The 20,860-nt window shown below is 53.0% G+C and overlaps 7 protein-coding genes across 7 annotated transcripts; 4 read left to right on the forward strand and 3 right to left on the reverse strand.

Annotated features, from left to right (window-relative positions):
- Positions 1-463: 463 nt before the first annotated feature.
- Positions 464-1,905, reverse strand: BDZ99DRAFT_576593 (uncharacterized protein). The gene is made up of 2 exons (XM_033728595.1): positions 1,588-1,905; positions 464-1,469 (listed from the first exon to the last, which is right to left on the reverse strand). Exons 1-2 carry the CDS (start codon positions 1,859-1,861, stop codon positions 757-759), a joined length of 987 nt encoding a protein of 328 aa, XP_033569657.1. The 5' UTR covers positions 1,862-1,905; the 3' UTR covers positions 464-756.
- Positions 1,906-3,538: 1,633 nt separating this feature from the next.
- On the forward strand, positions 3,539-5,170 carry BDZ99DRAFT_468678 (uncharacterized protein). Its single transcript, XM_033721315.1, has one exon. The coding sequence runs from the start codon at positions 3,626-3,628 to the stop codon at positions 4,976-4,978; it is 1,353 nt and encodes a 450-aa protein (XP_033569658.1). The 5' UTR covers positions 3,539-3,625; the 3' UTR covers positions 4,979-5,170.
- A 657-nt stretch (positions 5,171-5,827) lies between these two features.
- Positions 5,828-6,922, reverse strand: BDZ99DRAFT_482571 (uncharacterized protein; the record flags this gene model as incomplete). Its single annotated transcript, XM_033722497.1, has 1 exon — positions 5,828-6,922. One exon carries the CDS (start codon positions 6,920-6,922, stop codon positions 5,828-5,830), a length of 1,095 nt encoding a protein of 364 aa, XP_033569659.1.
- A 1,058-nt stretch (positions 6,923-7,980) lies between these two features.
- Positions 7,981-10,103, reverse strand: BDZ99DRAFT_491999 (acyl-CoA oxidase; the record flags this gene model as incomplete). Its single annotated transcript, XM_033723138.1, has 2 exons — positions 7,981-9,970; positions 10,036-10,103. 2 exons carry the CDS (start codon positions 10,101-10,103, stop codon positions 7,981-7,983), a joined length of 2,058 nt encoding a protein of 685 aa, XP_033569660.1.
- Positions 10,104-15,693: 5,590 nt separating this feature from the next.
- On the forward strand, positions 15,694-17,672 carry BDZ99DRAFT_428095 (uncharacterized protein). Its single transcript, XM_033717180.1, has 5 exons — positions 15,694-16,060; positions 16,112-16,216; positions 16,276-16,661; positions 16,728-16,795; positions 16,849-17,672. Exons 1-5 carry the CDS (start codon positions 15,917-15,919, stop codon positions 17,274-17,276), a joined length of 1,131 nt encoding a protein of 376 aa, XP_033569661.1. The 5' UTR covers positions 15,694-15,916; the 3' UTR covers positions 17,277-17,672.
- Positions 17,673-18,352: 680 nt separating this feature from the next.
- Positions 18,353-19,431, forward strand: BDZ99DRAFT_400886 (NAD(P)-binding protein; the record flags this gene model as incomplete). The annotated part of the gene is made up of 3 exons (XM_033716194.1): positions 18,353-18,510; positions 18,578-18,655; positions 18,708-19,431. The coding sequence occupies 3 exons, from the start codon at positions 18,353-18,355 to the stop codon at positions 19,429-19,431; spliced, it is 960 nt and encodes a 319-aa protein (XP_033569662.1).
- Positions 19,432-19,787: 356 nt separating this feature from the next.
- On the forward strand, positions 19,788-20,517 carry BDZ99DRAFT_527141 (uncharacterized protein; the record flags this gene model as incomplete). The annotated part of the gene is made up of 2 exons (XM_033726210.1): positions 19,788-20,320; positions 20,379-20,517. 2 exons carry the CDS (start codon positions 19,788-19,790, stop codon positions 20,515-20,517), a joined length of 672 nt encoding a protein of 223 aa, XP_033569663.1.
- Positions 20,518-20,860: the final 343 nt, after the last annotated feature.

Consider the following 20,860-nt stretch of genomic DNA (forward strand, 5'->3'; position numbering starts at 1 on the left):
AGCGGCCTCACGAGAACAGGCCGTGATGGTCCTATGTTTGCTCTGAAGCTGCTGGGTGCGATCTCGCGCTCAACAAGAATAGCAGGGAATGTCCGCAGTGAGTCTCGAAAGACGTCGTGTTGCACTATGCAAGCTCCACGCCCCGACGCGCGCGCTACCGCGACGTCATCTGCTACCGCTACAGGACTGAAGAACGCGATGGTGGGGGTGGCAGGTTTGGATGAGAAAGACGATGGGATGGGGGAGCTGTTTGATCGCCGTTCCACCCTCATGCAGGCGGCGCGAAACCCCAACACGCATCCTTGGCTGCCGGGGCTAGTGGTGTGCAGCTTCCGGAGCGGCGACGACGGTCTGTGGTCGTGGGTAGTGGGGTGAACTCTCGAGCAATATCGCCCCGGCGAACCCGGGCGCAGACAAATCGAATGTGACTAAGAAGACTCGAATCGAGACGTAGACTCTTTGACGTACGGAAATGGATGTGGAATGGACATTAACGACGCGTTCGTATAAGCTCAGCTTTCGCTATGTGAAAAAGAAACTATAGTATAGGAGTATAAGGCGTAGCAAAACGACCCAACGCCACGCGCTCTCAAACGCTCGAAACCCATAAAACCGTAGAGCGTAGACGGCCCATTCATTCCTCCCCTGCCAAATCCCAAATCCCAAAACCCATCGAATATCACAGAGCTATCACAACTGTCAACCTAGATCATCCTCACATCCCCACCTTCAGGCCTCACCCTCTTCTCCACTAAATCACTGCCCCCTATTAACCTGAGTCCCATCCAACTCCCCCGCCCTCTTCTGCCCTTGCCCCAGCCTCCCACTCCCCTCCATCTCGTACGCCTGCTGCTGCCCGGGCGGCGGCGCATACATCTCGCTGGGCGGCTGGTGCGGGCTGCCCGGAATGCCGCCACCACCATACCCCACGCTGCCTTCGTGCGCGTACTTGACCTCGTTCGGCGGTGGGTCGTAATAGCCTTGGTGGCCCTGCGGCGGCAGCTCGGCCGGGTACACGGCTTTGGCCGCGGCGTTGCTCTTGCGGCGCTGGCGCCACGCGAGAAAGCCCAGCAGGCCGATGGCGATGACGCCGAGGGGCACTGCGACGCCGACGCCGATCTTCGCGCCCGTCGACATGCCGCTGTCGGATGAGGTGGACGAGGGGGTGGGCGAGCTGGTGCCGGAGGCTGTGGCTGACGCCGCGGAGCCTGATGCGGAAGCGATAGCAGCTGAGGCGCTGTTGGTGGTCGCCACGGAAGACGCTGATGAGGCCGCAGAAGAGGCGCTAGAGAGGGATGTGGAGGCAGCGGCACTCTGGGCGACTTTAATGGAGGTGTAAGCGTAGAGGGGGAAGGTATTGTTGTTTGTGTCGCAGGAGCAGGCGTTGTCGTCGGCGTCGTAGCCGCAGCAGAAGTTGCCATTGGAGACTTTGGCAGTGCAGCGGTCGACAGTTTGGTCGGTGGAGTCGGCTAGAAGGGTGTTAGGTTGGTACGGAGTAGTTTGGAATGGGATGCGATCGTAGGAGAAGTGATGGGGTTGGCGATAAGGCTGGTAGTGACGTTTGATGAATTGGATGCTGAGACTTACCTAAACAAAACTTGGGACATGCTCCCGAAGACCAATCTTGTACTGTGCAGGTCCCACGCTCGTAGCCGTTCGAGGTCTGGCATAATGGACCTGGATCCAAGATACATTGAGAGCCTGGCGAACAACAGAAGGTCTGGTAGCTGTCGTCGGAGCTGCACGGTAGATCAGACGACTCGGAGCCGTCAGGATTGTAGCACTGCTGGGTAGCACTCCCAAGCTGGAAGAAGAGTGGAACGGCAAGCAGAGCAAGCCGCCGTATGGATATGATGGCCATGGTGTTGAGAAATGTGCGAACCACTGATGGAGATCAGCAACTCGTCGGCGGGTGTGTGCGGGAGGAACGAAAAGCAGCAACCTTGGAGACGGGCCGTGCTATTTCTTAAGCAATCCCACGCACCTGGCAGTTGGCTGGGCCTTGAACTGGGCCTGCAGGGGAGCGCGGCAACGTTTGAAGGATGCTCTCTTGCGGGTGGAGGACTTGCTGGTCGGCCCCCCAGGAGCCGCGGAAGCTGCACAGGCTGCGATTTGGGCGCCTCAACGCTGAGGCGCCACGACGGGATCGGCTTAATGCTTAGCATAGCGGAAGAATGCAATTGGTGGCTCCAGGCCGCCGGCTTACAGCCGTGAGGTTAGGGCGGGGGGCCTTATATCGAAGGCGACAGACTCTTCTGGGCATCGGATTTGCACTCTTTGAGCATATCTTTTCGTCATGTCGAGGCGGGAGAAGAGTTCCCGAGGCGAGGCTGAGCGGCTGAACAGCATTGGGGAGTTGCACAGAAGATGTCGTGGTGCAATCGGAAGATGATCGTCGGGCTGTGTGGCATGAGGAGGCGAGGTTTTCGGAGGATTCCCATCCTTGTAGCTGGTACCGGCTTGGTTGGAGAGCTGCAGCCGCGTTCCCAGATCGAGTCTAAACCAGCCCCAGCGATGGCCGGCATTGGTGGAGGCTGAAATAAGGGGAAGCCTATCTGTGCAGCCGATCTGGATGCGGTAAGCTCACGATCGGAAATCTGAGGCGATGGAAGTAGTCCAACGGCATGTGGATTGCCGAGAATAGCTGTTGGAGAAGCATCAGAGCCGGTTCCTCGCTTTGCGGCTGCTCGTCGTTGTTGAGCCGAGCACGTTGGTGTGGCGGTTCCAGCAGAAACTCGTCCAGTGCAGTCGAGTCAAAACGGCCCCCAAGGCCAAGTCAAACTCAGAGAGGCCTGTTGTCAGACGCTAGCACCGGCATGTTACAATAGATGCACGTGGGTTGAGTTCTTCCGACACGTCCATGTCTGGGTGCTGTTTGGTCCGTCTTTTCCCAGCTATGGTTCTGCACACTGTGGCACCTACTTGAGGCAGGCAGAAGTCTCTTCAAGACGCTGCTGTTTCTCCGCAAGTCAGGAGCAGAAAGGCAACGCCTCGGAGCATCGCACAGGTACTCTGGCATCTGGCGTGCTGTGGAGGGGAGTTGGAGTCTTCTCTTTCGATCTGCGACAGGCGTGATGCCCAAAGGGACGAAGTCCGCACCACGTCTTCCGAACCATCCGACAGTGATCAGGGTCCCGCGTCCATCCTTTGGTGATGCATGGAGGTGAAGCGCAAGCGGGGGCGGCTGTGAAGCATGATGAGATGAGGCCACCGCCTGCGCCACCGTGGCCGAGCACCGCTGCGCGGTTGGTGGCGCACGCCAGTGTCGCAGCAACTGGCAACGGCGAGCGACAGCACGGCGCCTGTTTTCAAGCTGTGGCGACATGATCTGTGGTCGGCGACGAAGATGTTGGCGTTCATGGCATGGTGGTGCCTTTGTAGACGGCAGCAGGAGACCCGTGAGAGGGAAGCTTGGAGACTCCACCGGGCGGTCCATCAGAAAGGCTGACAGCAACGCGTACCGACGCCTCAGCCTTGTCCCTCCTGTTGTTGATGATCCCTGCGCTGAGCCGTGTCGTGTCCTCCTTTCAAGTGCCATCGCCGCCGTGTTTCCTTTGCCGCTTTGTTTTCCTCACCCACGGAACACCACGCTGGTCCCCTCCCAGAGTGACGACCGCGACCCACTATGAACTCCATGATCCGGGGTGCCGTGACTTCACGGCGCTTCGTCTTCGCCGCCGTCACCGTTATTCTTATTGTATTGTTCTTCAACGCCATTCCCTCGGGGTACGGTTACCTCGACTCCAAACCAGAGGTCCCCAAACAAGGGACCGCTCCACCTAAACCACCGCCCGAGAACGCAGCATCATCATCACTAGCATCATCAGCATCATCACCACTCGCGCAGCCCTCAACACTCGCCGAATCCCCTCAACCCTCCAAACAGGCACCAGCCTCTCCCTCGACCGCCCCCTCTTCCTCCTCTTCCTCCTCCCCCGCCTCGCCCTCCTCGACCCCCTCCGCGAAGAAGCCCGACAATGAGCTCTCCAAAACCGCCATCCTCGCCTCCCTCCAAAAAGAAGACACAACCTGGCTCTCCGCTTTCCACCCGGAAGTCGCCGCCGCCATCTACGTCGTCGACAACACGACCGCCCCCTACACGGTTCCCAAAAACAAGGGCCACGAGGGCATGGTCTACCTGACCTACATCATCGACCACTACACCGCCCTGCCCGATGTCATGGTCTTCCTGCACGCCCACCGCTACGCCTGGCACAACCCGGACCTGCTGGGCAGCGACGCCGCCGAGATCATCGACAAGATCAGCGCGCCGTACGTGCAGCGCATGGGCTACGTCAACGTGCGCTGCCACTGGGACCCAGGCTGCCCGACGTGGATGCACCCGCTGGCGCCCGAGACGGAGCGCACCGACGTCTTCAAGCCCGAGGAGGTCGAGCTGGCCAAGGCCTTCCGCGAGATCTTCCCGGGAGAGGAGGTGCCCGAGATCCTGGCGCAGCCGTGCTGTGCGCAGTTTGCGCTGTCGGGCGACCAGGCGCGCAAGATTAGCTTGGAGCGGTATACGGCGGTGCGGCAGTGGTTGTTGGATACGGAGCTGGACGATGCGATTTCCGGGCGCATTTGGGAGTATTTGTGGCAGTATTTGTTCACCGGGAAGCCGATTAGCTGTCCGCGCATGGATTTGTGCTATTGCGATGGGTTTGGGGTGTGTTTTGGGGGCGACAAGGGGAAGAGTGGGGAGCAGGGGATGAATGAGTTTTGGCATCTGAGGAATGAGAAAAATAAGCTGCAGGCGGCGTTGGGGCAGATCGTGGATGAGAAGGAGGATGAGGATGGGAAGAAGATAACGCCCGTGCTGACGGATGCCGAGAAGCATATTGTGAAGGATCTGGAGGCACAGATTAAGGATTTTGAGGATCAGTTGAATGAGAGGTTGAAGAAGGCGAAGAAGAGGGGGACAGATCCGAAATTGAGGGCTGAGGATTGTGGGAGGGATTGGAAAAAGGGGGATGGGTTCTAGATGAGATGTTCGAGAAGATAGGGAAGAGAAGATGTCTTGCATATGGACGGCGTTCGGGTATGGGCGTCGGATCTGAAGAGTATGTGTGCATATAATGTTGCATATGGTTGGAAAATCATGAGTGTATTTGACAGGTGCGCCTGTATTGTATAGTTCTATATCTACTGAGTAAATGTACAGCATATTACGGCATTCTTATCATTCTCTAAGACTATCCATCAGATCTACAGTCTGAATTGGGATGGTTTATGGTGCCTTTTGCAAGACTGCCCAGCTACTCGAGCCACCTCACACCTATGACTAACCAATCTACGAGCTCAAGACTCGTAACTATAATCCGTCATATAAACATCGGAGGGAACGCTTGAAGGTTGCAGTATCAGACTTCCCGACCCGGGTCATGTCAAAGCCATCCTCCTCTTTATAGTTCAAGAGGCTGTGTAACGCAGGGGTACAAATTGCTGCGTGATTGGGTATCACTATCACGAGTTGCATTATCCCATCAAAAGCCCTCGTACTCGGAGATCAACCCTAAGTCACCGTGCCCCCTTCCCCATCTGCCAATCATGAGAAAAAAGAACCGACTGGCTCAAGACTCCAGAATGACGATTTTGCACCTCCCTACGCCTCCCCGGGCACAAATACAGTGGTAATCCACAACTCCAGGCTCACATACATCTCACCACTCAGCCTTCAGTTTTGTCTACTCAACGCCGCTGTCAGGGGCAGCCCGGCTAGCACGTCTTCGGCCCATCAAAAGGCAGCCTTGTCTCCAGAACGCCGACCTTTCCACCGCCCCTACATTTCTGGACGCTTATGAGGGCACTTCAGGCAGATGGTGGATCCCGTTCAAACCATCCCAGCCGGTGGATAACTCCCCTCAAGCCCCAAGCCCCCATAGTCACCCTGCCGCTTCCCAAGTGCCAGCGGCGCAACCGCGAACTCGCCCACCTCCGGGTCCGCTCTTAGCGGCCTTATCTCACTTCGCGGCCTCAAAACACCCTTCGCCGGCATATTCGGCGGTGGTGCCCTCAGTCTCTGCCCCGACATCGGCGTGGGCGTACACGCGCTCGTGTCCAGCCTTCCCCTAGCTCTCGCGGTAGATCCAGCGTCGTTGCTGGTGCTGGAGTTGACGGGAGGCGCTGGAAATGACGTAGAGTGCTTCGCCTGCACACTCCCCTCCTCAATAACCAACCCCAGCGAGATTTCTTCCGCGCGCTTGAAACTCTCGCTTTCCTCCTCCTCCTCCGCCGCTGAGTCGCGCCCAACCCTCCCCGGTGTCTGAGGCAGTACACGGCGGTCTTGGCCCTGGGGACGCGGACTGCAATGGGCTCTCACGTCTTCTAAATAGGGCGCGGAGAACGCCGCTCCGCCCATGAGGCCTCTGTTTATGATATGTGGATTCGTGCGCTGGTAGGGAAGCCGTGACGCGGCGGAGACGATGACGACGGCGCTGAAGCAGCCGACGACGATGCCGGTAATGGAGGATGTGGATGTGGGGAGGGGGGCAAGGTGTCGTCCATGTTTGGGAGCGGGGACGGGCAGCGGAGATGGTATTGGGATCGGATGGTGAGAGGGGAGGTAGAGGGGCGGGTCGTTGGAAGGGCGGGGGGTTTTTGGCAAGGGGCGGTTGCTGCGGCTGTGAGGGGGAGGTGTTTCTGAGCAAAGACGCGGAGGGGTTGGATTGGGTGTAAGGAGCGTCGTGCTGGTTGTGACGGTATCCAAAGTTGTGATGATCGAAGAAGAGGAGACGCTGGCTTTTGGAGGAATGCAAGGACCGTAAAGACTGTCGGTATTGAAAGGGTCCACCGAAGTATTGTGGGTGCAAACAGTGCGAGATTGACGAGGATGAATGAACGAAGGTAGAAGGCGACGTGTAGGAGGCGGCCATTGCGTCCAGAGAGCGGATTTCTCGCTCTGATGATAGGATAGATAGCAAAACATTGAGGCTGCTGGGCGATTCTTGCTTGCTGATGCAGAGGCTCTGGGCAGTCTTTATGACTAGGAGGAACTGTCAGTCATGTATACGATCGCTTAGACGAATTGCGGATGCTGAATAGATGGAACACCTTGGCGCTGGCGAGTCCTTCGAAAAGCTCTCTAAGCTGACTCTGCGTGTCTGAATCCTCCTATTCGAGTTCGGTGGCGTCCTCACGGATAGCTGAATAGGAACGAGTCCAAGCTGGTGGGTTTGGAGGCGTATGTAGTTGGGACGTCAAGTGTCGAGGAGGTTGCTACACAAAAAGTGATCATGGCTACGACAGTGTGCGACCGCTTTCGTTAGGACCCGCAGGAATGGCAATGCGGTGATGATCTTGAATTGTCGATTTGAAAATGTTTAAAAGGACTGCCTCGGCATTGTAGAAGCGGAAAAGAGAAGGATATGGAGAATGTCGCAAAAATTTGACGAAACTCAGGAAAAGTTGGAAAGGTAATACAGTAGAACCATCGACAAGGCCTTTTAATTACGCAGACATCGTCTATCCTGAATTCTACTCAAGAATACCCCGATCGTTCAGCCAGCGCGTGAAGAATGGCGATAATACTTAGCTAACGTTAGAAATAGAAGTTTGGAGTTTGTTTTGCGCATTGATGGCAGATTGATTTTCCATCGTCAAATGTCGCAAGTCGGCTTCATTCGTACGAAAGAGAATGCGGGATGCATTCATCGCTTGAAGGATCGCTGCTAGAGTGCTGGATTCCTTGACAAAGTGGAGGTCCGAGCCGCTCGTTTTCGCCGAAGACATGCCTGTCATACTACCTATGTACGTACGTTCTGGTCCTAGCTCCAATGTATACCATACTGACGTCCCCAAACATCCTACTATATTGCTCCGGTGAAGAGAACGAGCGATGTGATGGGAAATAAGCACAGAAACCGCCCAAGGCGCCAAAGTGGAGAATCCGAGAATCGCGAAGCGAATGTAACATAAGCAAATAGACAGTGCTGAGATCGAAGACGAAGAAGAGATATAATCTGCCCAGGACCTACTCTCGTCTCCTCACAACCTCGCCCGGAGCACAGGATCAATCCATCCGTCCCATCCAGACTTATACACGCCACCATCCTTCTTCGCATTCACATTGATAGGAATCTGCCTGGTCCAGTTCATCAACGTCTCATACGCATTTCCGTCCTTCATTCCGATCGCACTGCACAGACTGGCATCCGTGAAGTCCCACGCATCTGTCAGGGCTACAATCTCCGGCTTCAGTTTGTCAAGTAGGCTGTTGACTAAATCGCGGATTGTGGAGAGCTGTGATAGCGACAGATACCCATCTTCGATGAAGCTGATTGCGTTTATGGACGCTGGATTCGTGATCGTAGACAAAGCGAAGAGGGAACGCAGGTTAACGAGTACAGTCTTCATCGGTGAAGCTGGGAGGGTCGAGGTGTGCGATACGAATTCTTGCAGGACGACGAACTCGACATGAGCACGCGCAACGTTGATGATGTTCATCATGTGTTCGTTCCACGCCTCCGCTGGCGGCAATGAAGAACTCCGGAGGGCGGTATACGCACTGAAGATGAGTCGAAGCGCGCGATGGCGGTAGATAGATAGCTGAACATTTGCATCGAGGAACTGTTCGCCGCGCGCGGAACACGGTTCGTGGATGACATGTACGCAGCCATCTGATGGTCTCCACGTCGCAAGAGGACTCATCCATGAGAAATGGGCCCATCCATCTGCTAAGTAATTCATCTTCGGCTCGATAGGTTTCCTATCGGCGAGGGTATCAATAAGCTTGAATAGATACCGACCGACCTGTTGCCAAAGCACATAGTTCTCGCCCTCGAAGGTCGCTGTGGCAGTAACGCTGGCAACGATCTCCGGTAGCCCGCTGGTCATGAGGTAGCCTTGCCCACCACAGCACTTTCGAGCGTCCTCGGCACCGTCGGAAGCTGCCTGGGTAGCCCATGCTTTCAGCCCTGCAGCAAGAGTGTGGTTGTATGGTAGCCCTCCATGATTTCCCGCGTCTTGTTGCTTGCGAAGGATTGCATATTCAGCATCGCATGTGCGAGACGCAAAGAGTATTGCATACGCCTTCGAAGTTAGTGTGAGGAGGCGATAATATTGAGACTTGTAGTCGATAAGAGCTGATTCGGTAGTAGCAAGACCGTTAGGCCCCAAGCCCTGCTCCCGAACGATCGAATAACGAGTTGCGATGGTAAGAGCCTGCGCGAGCTGGAAGGCGACGGCACGCACGATGACGGTCCGAACGTAGACAAGGGTTGCGTACGAGAGCTTTGCATGCGGACTCTTCTTGTACTCGCCTTCAGGACTGACCGAAGCATTCCCCATTAGCATGTCAGACCTCGGAATCCTAACGTTCTTGAATGTAGCATAGCCGTTGCATGTGCCATTGTAGGACATCTTGAGTCCGATATCTCCCAAGTCGATCCCACGCAGAGGCAATCCGTCCGAGAGTGACCGGAACTGCACCATGAAAAGGTGCGGTCCGTAATCTTTGTTCCGGATGATCAGGCGGGCTACGACGATAGAATGAGTGCAAGAAAAGCCAATAGCCCCAGGCCAGAACTTGGTAGATGAAAGCGTCGGAGAATGAATAACGAATTCGTCGGTGTTGGTATCCAAAGTGGCGGTGGTTTCGATGCCTCTTACGAAACTTCCGTGGCCTAATTCTGTCTGGCAGTACGCGCCGTTGATTTTCCCCGATTCTGCAAGAGGTAGCCATTTCGCTCGTTGTTCGGCCGTCGCCTGAAGCCTCAACGTTGGAATGAACATCACTGTGGTCAACCCGAAGGGACTGGCATTGCTGAGAACATATCGGGGTGTAATGTTGTCGAAAATGGTATGCTTATGGGTAATTCCGTCTTCGAACGCTGCCTTCCCCCACTCGAGACCTTCGTCATAAGCTTGCTCACGATCCATATTTCCGTATGAGCAAGGGAGCTTGCTAGGATCTAGGGTACCAGTGAGCTTCTCGACGCGGTTGAAGGCAGCTCTCCGCTGCTTGACAATATCAGCTCTAAATAGATGTCAGTCAGCTTGAACTTTGAATTGGATGATGCCGTGCAGGGTTCTTTTACTCACCCGCCATGTATCAAACATGTCAGCTCGTAGGTATTGAACGAAGCTGCCTTTCTCGCTTTGTCCATCATGATAGTCTGATTATTCGACGCCGCATTCTCAGGGTGCCTTTCCGGCAAATTCCGGATTTCAGGCGGAGACGGTCCGTGAAATTGGGGCGATACAGTTTCCATGTTGGTTTCGCGCCGCGTCTGGCAAGTGTAAGATATTGATAAAACGCCTAATACAGAGTATTCCAATTCAATCCAAGATCTGCTCCCGCAAGTAGTCGACTCCACAAGTAAGCTATACTTTTGGGAGATGTGAAGGTTGGTACGGTAGAGCGAATTGGGGATTATACGAGTTTCTCAGGACGAAGATGCGGGGGGACAAAAAGCAGAGAAAGGCTACGAAGAGGAACTACGTGCAAAGAGGGATCTATGGAGGGTGGAAATAGATGTATAGTCAGTAGAGAGGGGGGTCAAGCCGAGTAAGGAAGAATTAGGGCGACCGAAGTGCTGGGGTAGGACGGGACCAATAATTCAGCGTGTTGAAATACGAAAGGTATCCTCTCTTCCGCTCGTAAGTGGCGGCTCGCGTTAGGGACTTATACTCAGCCTTTCAACAAGGTTGAGGGCGCGTCCGACTACCTCGCTTCCGAGTTTCCGCCCTGGATCTCAGCTATCAGTCACTAGTGGATCTCAGCTGGCTGATTGTAGCGCTCTATGGTTCGCATCCTCGAGTCCTGCCGGCTATGATCGGTGGGTGTTGAGCTTTGGGATTAGATCTGACGGGTTTGGCCTCGGGATTGCATGTCCAAGCATCGTTTAGTGTCAATTGATCGAGATACTGCCCAATCAAGTGCAAAGGGAAGGTGTGACAAATGGAAATATGAAGTTTTAAGCTCTATCATGCTCGGTAAACGTTCCAGATCATCCACCGTGAATCCTGTGACTCCCATGTTTCTGTCATGAGGAAGCCAGACTTGCTTTTGGGCTGCGGCGTAGGCGAAACTACATTCTGATAGCTGCGGCGTAGAGCCCTGGTATCTTGCTTATTATCTCACTAAGAGGTATCTAGACAAGAGATGAAACTTAGAAGTGGCGGGACCCAACGCCACTGCAGATAGTGAAGAACCCGCGCTTACGGATGCAGGCCATTGGCGCGTAGAAGTTTATACAACTCGTGGGAACCACGTTCAAGTGGGCCCTTCAACCCAAATCCATGGATAGGTTGGCCCAGGTTCTGCACGTTCGACAGTCTTGTTGGGAGGACCTGGCTGGAACGTGCTCGGTGCAGGAGGGTTTAGGCCTACCGTGCCCCTCATGTGCATGGAGTGAGGGATGCTGCTCCTTGGGCCAATAAGGGAAGGCGAACCGGTCAGGACTCGAAGTACTGCATGCAGATTCCGGGTCCGGCGGCTGCGTGGGTGCGTACTTCGAGAGGGCGGTCAGCTCATGCGGCGACAAAATTAGAGCGTCCGCTCAGCTGAGTGGGATAGAGGATACTTGGGGTGCATGTAGGTGATTTAGTAAATATTGCGAAAGACTGGATGAAAATCAAGGAGAGATGATTTTGAATTGCCCATGTGACAATGGAAGACACCGCGCATCTACTACAACAGCGAATGTATTTTTTTGGTGTCGTCGTTGTCCTGCGTAACTCCGCCATGAAGCTGACGGAACGCATAGAGTGAGATATTAGCGGTCATGAGGCAAACGGGTTGCCGCCTGATCGATATTAATGAAAGAACGCGGAGGTGGGACAGTTCCCGAGGGAAGTTGACAACGCATGGTGCAGCACCGGCAGACGGAAAAAGAACAGGATGCAGGACGCAGGTTGGATGCGGGTTGGTTGCAGGTTGCAGCTGAACGAAAGGAGTCTTGACGTGTCAATCTTGGCGAGAAGCCTTTACCTAGGTACGGCATACGAGACGGTCAAACATGGAATCGGCCCTCCGTAGTTTTGACGTTCCGGCATCCTAAGATAAGCCGTACCTAGGTACTTATCGTCGCTCGGATGAATCTCCTATGTCAAGCTAGCGAGAAGCTTTCGCATGTTTTATCAGTACATTGGCAACGATCGTTGCACTGTACTGTACACTCGCCCATCGCAATTCGTCTTCGTCTTAGGGCATCCTCCACGACAGCGCAACCCTATCACCTATCTTCAAAGTAGTGATCGTCTCCTCTTTCATGAAGGCTTAGTGACTGGAACATTACATTGCCTTGAGAAGTCAGCCAGTCGAAAACCATGAATCGCGAGTCTGTATCCAACAAACTTACGAAACTTATCTCGTACATCCGTCCTCCTAGCCGTACCAGTTCTAGATCGACCCACCTATCACGGCTACGGTCTGCCCTCAACCTCCAGTACCATCAAGCTTACCCCTCTTTACTTTGCGACCGCGTGCCTTAACTCTCCCGCTCCTCGAGCGCGCCGAACGCCATGGTACGGGAGAAGAATTGCCCTACCTGCCACTGATCGAGTCTCGTGATGTCATTCAGCAGCATACAGCCGACCAGACTTCTTCTGTCCTTGTCCAGAAACTGCCGCTCGAACTGCGCCAACTAATCTTCCGTCTCGTGGTTGGCGACGCGCTAACTAATCTCAATCATTCGTCCCACGGCGGATTCGGCAGCCAAGATTGCTGCCGCCCTAGGGTCACCGGCTTCGAGTGCGATTCTAATTGTGGGTATTGGGAGTCGTTTGTGGCGCGAACTCCACTACTGCTTGCGTGTCCGCAAAATTGTGAGTGTATGTTGCTTTTCTCTCTGATATCGACTGAGAATAATACACGCTTCTTGCCGTGACTCTCGATCGACTGTTGGTTCGCATCGATGGTGCACCTTGATACATTCTCGACGGCTTTCGGACCAACGAGGCCATCGCTCCGGAATCACAAGCGATAGCACCTAGGGGTAATTCAGCCTAACGATGGCCATGCTCATTAATAACCTGTATCCTGGATTAACGTAGTCGGCAAGCTAGTGGGCCATGCAAGCTAGTGGGCCACCCAATTTTTGGTGCGATTTAGACCTTTTAGCACCCCAGCAATCTCAACAACTACGAGATATAAAGTATAGCTTTAAGATTGCATATACTATCTAGCTCATTTTAATAGCTAAGAGAATGTTTGGAGCAGTATAGCAGCGTAATCCTATTATATTGTAGGTATTACTTGATTTTAGGGGCCAAAACTAGGCAACATTTTACTGCGGCTAAACAGGGCTATCAAGAGATCTAAAAAATTAACAGATGATATTAAAATAACCACGGATATCATTATCCTAAGTCACAACCTGGAATATTCTGTGATTGTTAAGATTGCTAGGGTGCTAAAAGGTCTAAATCGCACCAATAATTGGGTGGCCCACTAGCTTGCATGGCCCACTAGCTTGCCGACTACGTTAGCGTCCGGAATCTATTGATGAACACTGAACAGCTTGAAAGTTGATGCCCACTTTAGTTCTTAACTTACGTGTCGATTACAGTTATTCTGAAACCATCAGTGTCCTCTATACCACAAACGCCCTCTGCTTCACTCCCTCATCATACTGATATCACACCCTCATCGAACTCGCTCGTCTTCTCCTTCCTTCTCACCTCGCAATAATCCGCTGCCTCCACATCCACCGCTCTGTGCAGAAGGTAATCTACGACATCTGCGGAAGGAGCACATGCACCGCCAATGACTTTGATAATTCCCGTAAGCTGCCTCTGTTCGGGTCAGTTTCAGATTCGAAAACCTAGTGGACCCTCTTTGGGACGTCGTCACCTCCATGACCACACTTGAGCATTTTTCTATAGATTTGATCCAGGCCCACTTCATCAACTATCGCAGTAGTGAACGAAGCCTTACGATAGAGGAGTGACGGGTTTGGGAGACGGAGATTGTTGATGCGATGAAGAGGGTGGTTGGAGCTCCTCTGAGTTTATTTCGCTTGCAAATGCCATACGAGACGGATGACAACATGGCGATAGAGGCAGGCGGGAGGATATTGCCGGTGGAAATGTGCATCGCGGCCCGCGTGCATCGGTAGCACGAGGACGATATGGTTGCTGACTTACTCTTGATTTGAGCAGTCCGAGAGGACCGACGGCTGATACTGATATGGAAGGATTCAAAGAACCACCTCTCCGCTCTGATACGAACACTACTTGGCACGATTCGAGAACACCGAAGCAGCGACGCCCATTTTCTCCGCAATTGAGCTTCGCAGGCCACCCCAGCTCGCAGACTTCAGGGGAATTTGCGCAATTTCTCACTACCCCGCCCCCTTGAACGCTGTGGTAGTCCTTCATCTCGCGCCACCGGATATACATAAGACCAGATGACCATACTCCTGTAAATTTATTCTCGCCAACCCAATTATTTAGCCGCAGGTTTGCTGCTTTCTTGGACAGAAACCCGCCGCGCTCACCGATCATGCACATTGGACTCCGGAATGCAATAATACAAGGGGAATCCTCTGTCTGTCTCACCTCGTCGCAGCAACCCTCAAATTGGGTTTTCTCAAGCACCAGGGTCGGGGCAATGATTATTAGCGATCGCAATTCTACCGATCCTTGTACACCTCGGGACACAGATGCCGACGAAGGCCGTTCGGTCTAAAGCATATTTATTTTTCACTCAGAAACCAAAATTATGTGAGAAAAGATACATCGTTCAGCTTTCATTTTGTACGCACTGAGATATTTGTTAGGAAAAAGTTGGATATAACACTGTGTTGGCTGAACTTCGAACTCATAGTCCCGATTTGCTCGCGCCCGGTTAGCACTTTGACTGCTTGGGAGCTTGAACACACCGCATAGATGACTTACGGTGTGGCTAAATGTTAGCCAATCAACGTTGTGTGGCATTACGTTTCATGGCCGAGCAGACCGCCTCACTATCTGGGAACGGGGCAAGGAGCCCGCCACCGGTTTTCCCCACATACGGGCCGCTCCCTCGATTTGTCATGACAGGGAAAACTCTGCCTAAGTGGATTTGCTATGCTTAGCAGTGACCGTGCGAGGTAACAGTGCGAATATCCAGCAATTGAGACGCCAGAAAGCCACGGCACCGGGTTCATGATGATTGTTCCAAATTGCGCAAGTTGACATAGTCAGGCTCCTGGATGAAAACACCTTCCTGTGGAGTCAACCCTTTCTAAGATGCCAAAATTCTTGATGGAATCCGTTGACTCGACACAGATTATGTGGGTCTGAGGGTCAGAAGAGCACACCTATCTAGTCACGTCTCAGCTTCTGGCCCCTGCATGGATACCAGACTACTGCAAGCAATGCGGGTGCACTCCACAACGGCAGCTTCTCGGGTTCCAGAGCCAGTTCCCTTGGGTCCTTAGGGGAAGAGCGTCAACACCCAGCACCGAACTTCTGCCGCCAATAAGAGCATGGTCGCCTTGAGCGGTGTGACGGGAAGAGGGCTAGGTCCTGCCACAGTTGTTCATTGGTTTAGAAAAGAAGGCTCCGCTGTTCGCTTCAGAACAAACTTCGGTCTAGCAAGGAGTTGAAGTATTCTCCCAGGGATCGACCTGAGTTGGATACTTGCCAACCCGGACCTCCTTTTAGTCTTTGTCTAAGACTTGTGCTCAAAGCGCGTTCGTTACACTAGATGGTAGCAACCTCGTTGTTAACCGAGGGGAATCCAACGCAACTCCTTCCCGTCTTCTGCTGGCGGTTACATTTAGACGGCATTTGAGATCGCCACAAACCCCAGGAACGCATTGATATGCCCCGTTTTATCGAGGCCAGGCCTCTTCAGCTTCGTTTGTATTCAATATCCTCCCTAGCCGCAATGAGACCTCGAAATTGGCACGCGTCTTGACTTCTTTTCTTCACAATAACCTGACACCTTTCCTTCCTACCATCTTATAGTTTTTTGCCTGGAACCACCGCAATCATGTTGAAGCAGATGGCATTGACCCTTGTGGTGGTCAACGGCATCTTCTTATCACTCGCATGCATCACATTAGGATTACGAGTATGGATCCGATCTTCTCGGGGAGCCCTGGGCACCGATGACTGGCTATTGCTTGTTGGCCTGGTATGGAGCTTGAGAAAGTGTAGTATGCTAGGAGAGCTGACATTTGACTAGCTTCTGTTCGTTGTGACTGTCGCTATGTCAACAATGAGTGCACATCATGGTCTTGGCGTACACAATTATGGCGCTTCCGCGACTGAAATGCAAGATGGGGTGATGGTACGTTGATCAAAGTTCTTGATATTGCATTGTTGCATCGATCAGCTAATCAAATCTAGTACTTCGCACTCTGGCAACTCTTCTACGTCACAAGCACTGTCCCAGTAAAGGCATCTATCTGCATCTCCCTCCTCCGGATCACCACCAAGAAACTGTTTCGGAGGATACTCTGGGCTCTAATCGTGCTATCATGCATCAGCACCTTCATGGCATGCGTCGTGGTTTGGTCCACCTGTCGCCCCATGGCGGCCACTTGGGACAAGTCGATCAAAGGCGCGAAGTGCAGCTCACTTGAGATGATTATTGCTTTGAGCTACCTGGTTTCAGGCGTAAACGTGGTCACCGACTGGACTTGTGCAGTAATGCCGGCTTTCATTCTTTGGGACATCCAGATGCGAACGAAACTAAAAATCTCCGTCTGCTTTATCCTGGGCATGGGAGCCGCGTAGGTTCCAATCTCCGATCTTCGTTGTGGTGAAGACAGGAAAGCTAATTCATTGCCTTTCTTTAGCGCAAGCACGGCAACTTTGATTCGTCTCAAGGCTATTCCCTCTTACAGAAACGCGAACGATTACCTCTGTAAGAACATGTCAGCCCCCAGGGGCTCTCGGTCACTTCTAACATCTTCACAGACGGAATCGCAGAGATTGCAATTTGGTCGACCGTTGAAATCGGCCTCGGTATTATCGCTGGGTCCGTCGCAACATTGAAACCTCTCTTCAACAAGGTCTTCGGTAGCAGTACCGACCCCAACTCGTATGCAGACGGCCACACCCCGAGACCTTATCCCGGAAGCTATCGACTGCGCGATGTGTCTAAAAGCGGATCTAAGAGTGGAATAGAGACGATTGTTACTGGGCGAGGGGAAAACGATCGAAGTGATATCAGCGACGAGGACACAGCGAGCCAGCGGAGGATATTAGGAAGGACCATGATAGGCCCAGGCGGCAAGCAGAACGGTGGAGGCATTATCGTCACCCGCGATATTAGTGTGCAGGAAGGGTCGAGCGCGGAATTCAAGTCGACTAATAAGGCAAGGAGGGTGGCTGACATGACATAAGTGTCTTTCGATCGATGAATCGCCTTACTCGAACGTTTCGGAGGCAACAAAGAGTTTGAGTATAATGTAAGGAGACGATAATTGGTTAGGGCGCTACGAAATTATCTGCGATTAATCACAGCTGCACTTCGTCATCGAACGATAGCTGACGGACGGGATGAGCACCGACTCAGATCCACGCACGTCAACGTTTGCATCTTGTCCCGATGGTTGAAAGCCTCCGTGAACTCCCAGCGGTAGCAAACGAATGTACACAGGCTTCTTGTAAGGCAATGTAAATGCTTTAAATTAAAGCATACTTAGTGTACGCCTGCTCCGAACAACCTGCGCTGCTATGAACAGATATTGGATGTTAAAAGGCATTCGTCGCAAGTCAGCCCCATCAATCTTACACCCCTTAAACTAGGAAGTCAGTAGACGCTTGATACACATTTTCGTCCTTCATGCGTCCACTGGGATTCTCCAGAGAAGCTGCTTTGCTCCAGATGCCAGACATAAGAAAAAGTTCTGTCTGATGCGCGCTTCATCACTCCTGCACTCCACAAAGCCAGTTGCACGCTTCGAAGACTGCGTTATTCAGACGTCCACTGGCCCCTGTTCCCGAGAAGCTACTTTGCTACGATACTTTAGTCAGGGATTTGACTTGAAGTAGCTCTACTACAACTACGAGGACCGAAGCTAGGGGTCAAATTCGCGCTGAATCATACCCCCAGGATGTCGCGGCTGACCCTCACTGTTCGGTCGCCGAGAGTGCATCTTTCATGCAAGCGGCGCGACGCTGCCGAATCACACGCCCCACCCGCTAGCCGGGGAGATGCGGCACGGGTAGTGATGAGACATGGTGCAATGCAGGTGGACAGCTCTGGAGGGGTATGCCGGATTCCAGCCGACCTCCGAACAGGACGATATTGCCTAGTGCAGGCACGCAGCCGTTGCGGTATATTTCTGGGAGTGGATATTTAAAGTCCAATTTCTCGCTGGATAATTAGGTTTCGCATTTCCTGTATCTGGCTCCACATCCACTTGCTTTGTATAGTCGGCCTGCCTTCTGCATCTGACCTCGTTCTGCTACAATCATGTCTCGAGTTGATGCCATCCCAGTTTCCGCAAAATTGAGCCCAGAGGAAGCTGCTGCTTCGGTGTCAGGCTCTTCGCTCAAAGACAGATCTATCTTGATTACTGGTGGAGCCCGGGGACTTGGTGCTGCAATCGGTTTGGCATATGCAGAGAAAGGGTACGTCCTCATCACAAAGACTCCTTCCTTCAAATCAGAAACTGATAAAGATTCTAACTATTTTAAGTGCCTATGTCACCCTCGCAGACATCAACGAAACTCTCGGAAAGGATTACGTTGCGACACTCAAAGCAAAAGGCTTACAGTACTTCTAAACACCTTCATACTTCTACGCTTGAATGACCTGACCTTCCCAGCGTGCAATTTATCACCACCGATGTAACATCATGGTCGTCCCAAGTGGCCGCTTTCAAGGCCGCCATTGCCTTCTCCCTAACAAAAAACACTCTCGATATTGTCGTTGCTTCCGCTGGCGTCTTCGGCGACCCATTCCTCGCCGCCGACGAAGCTCCCGTGACCCTCGAGAACGATCCCCCGGCTCCAAACCTCGTGGCCTTGCAAGTCAACAGCATTGGTGCTTTCTACACCGCGAAACTAGCCCAGCTGTACCTGAAAATGCCGAGCTCAGCGCCAAAATCGGAACCCCCGAGTCTTATTCTCATCGCGTCTTTGGCTGCATACTTTGACATCCCGCTGATGAGCAGCTATACCTCTTCCAAATACGCCGTCCGTGGGCTTTTCCGAAGCATCCGACCCCTCTTTGCTGACCGTGGGATCCGGGTCAATCTGATCGCGCCGTGGATTATGGAAACTCCGCTGGTGGTTGAGTGGTTGAAGCTGTTTGATGCCGTCGGCGCGCCGCAGGGAGATTCGCGCCAGGTCGTTACGGCGGCGCTGAGGTTTGCGGATGATAAAACCGTCAATGGCCGCGCTTTTGCGATTGGACCTAAGCGAATTCTGGACCTTGGTGACGACATCGAGGGAGGGGATGGAGGAGCGGTTATGCACGGCTTCTACGAGACAGAGTTGCCCGGCTGGGATAAGATGGCGGATGGGCTGAAGGGACTTATGGGAATTTGAGCATCTCCTTTGGGGGTTTCAAGGGAGTTAAAACGGTAGCATGAGGGAATCGATATCAAGGTGTGAAGAGTTTACGCTACACAATTGCTGTCTAGTCAAGTATGCTTTGTCTTCTATTCACCGATTAACGCACAAGAAACACAGACAAAGTAGCAAATCCTTTTCAGCTACCAGCACCGACGGCTCCTCCAGCTCTTCCCATATCATCTTCATCGCCCAGGGTGCCTTCTCAAACTTTACTGCATACCTTCACCTTTTCATGGACCTCAATCATCTCACGCAGCCGTTGTCGTCGTCGTCGTCACCAAAGTGAAACTTGCCCTCATCATCGTCTCTCCAGCCAAGTCACTAACATCATGTCTCTCAAACGTTCGATCCAGCCAATGACTGTCGTCGAGCCGAGTCCGAAACCCACCCCAATGTGCTGTTGCGGCCGCATCTCGAGGCGGAAGCTTCTCAAGATCCTAGCGTGGGTGCTCCCGCTGATCTTTTTCCTCGCGTTCCTCCCGGGAATCGTGATCAACGTCCATCCCAAGTCTCCCTCAGCCGCCGGAGGGCAGACCGACATCTGCAAACCAGACAGCTACAACATTCTGAACTACCGCTACTTCGCCGCCTCGCACAACTCCACCAATCACGACCAGCACGTCTATTACGCGAATGTCAGCTTCAGCCAGTCTGCGAACTCCGGCGACGGTGGCGTCCTGAAGCCAGCCCCTTGCCACGCCAGCGATACAACGCAACACCCTTCTGCCCTCGATCCCGACGCTGCCTACGACACCTTCGCCGTCTACGACCGTTCTGGCATCCGTGTGTTCGCGATTACGTTAAGTGACGTGAATCAGGCCGGCAACACGTTCAATATGTCGCTCTTCTGGATCTGCTCGGGGTAAGTCAGCCTCCTATCACTATTGTCAAAACCATGACTAACACGGCCTGATTTGTAGCAAGCCGTACACATTCTGGACGAATGTGACTATTTCGCCGTACGACTGCCACGACGTCGACGACGGCAAAATGGCTGGACGGCTTTGCAAGGGGCCGGATGAGTACACGTTTACGGCGGAACATGAGACCGAAGGCTGAGCTGGAGGGTACGCTCTGGGGTGTTTTGGTGGATCTTGTGACGGAAAAGAGGGTGTTTGTCGGTGGTTCTTGTGACGGAATGGCGGCCTTTGGTGGATCTTTGGGTACGTGTAGGTCCTCAGCGTATTTACTTGTTGCTGCAACTACTCCAAATGCAACTGTCTATTCGAGCTTTTCTTAATTTTGCTTCTTGACTCTAATTTCTGTGGGCTCATTTGCCACTGCCTAAAGTTATCCACGGAGTCAAAAATTCAGAAGAGGATGTAAAGATCTCGAGGGTTCAGGTTGCACGTGGTGAAAATTTAGGAGATTTCCAGGTGCATAACACCGTTGGAGGTGGTCT

The sequence above is a fragment of the Mytilinidion resinicola genome (assembly GCF_010093595.1).
Source record: "Mytilinidion resinicola strain CBS 304.34 unplaced genomic scaffold BDZ99scaffold_30, whole genome shotgun sequence".
NCBI lineage: Eukaryota > Fungi > Ascomycota > Dothideomycetes > Mytilinidiales > Mytilinidiaceae > Mytilinidion > Mytilinidion resinicola.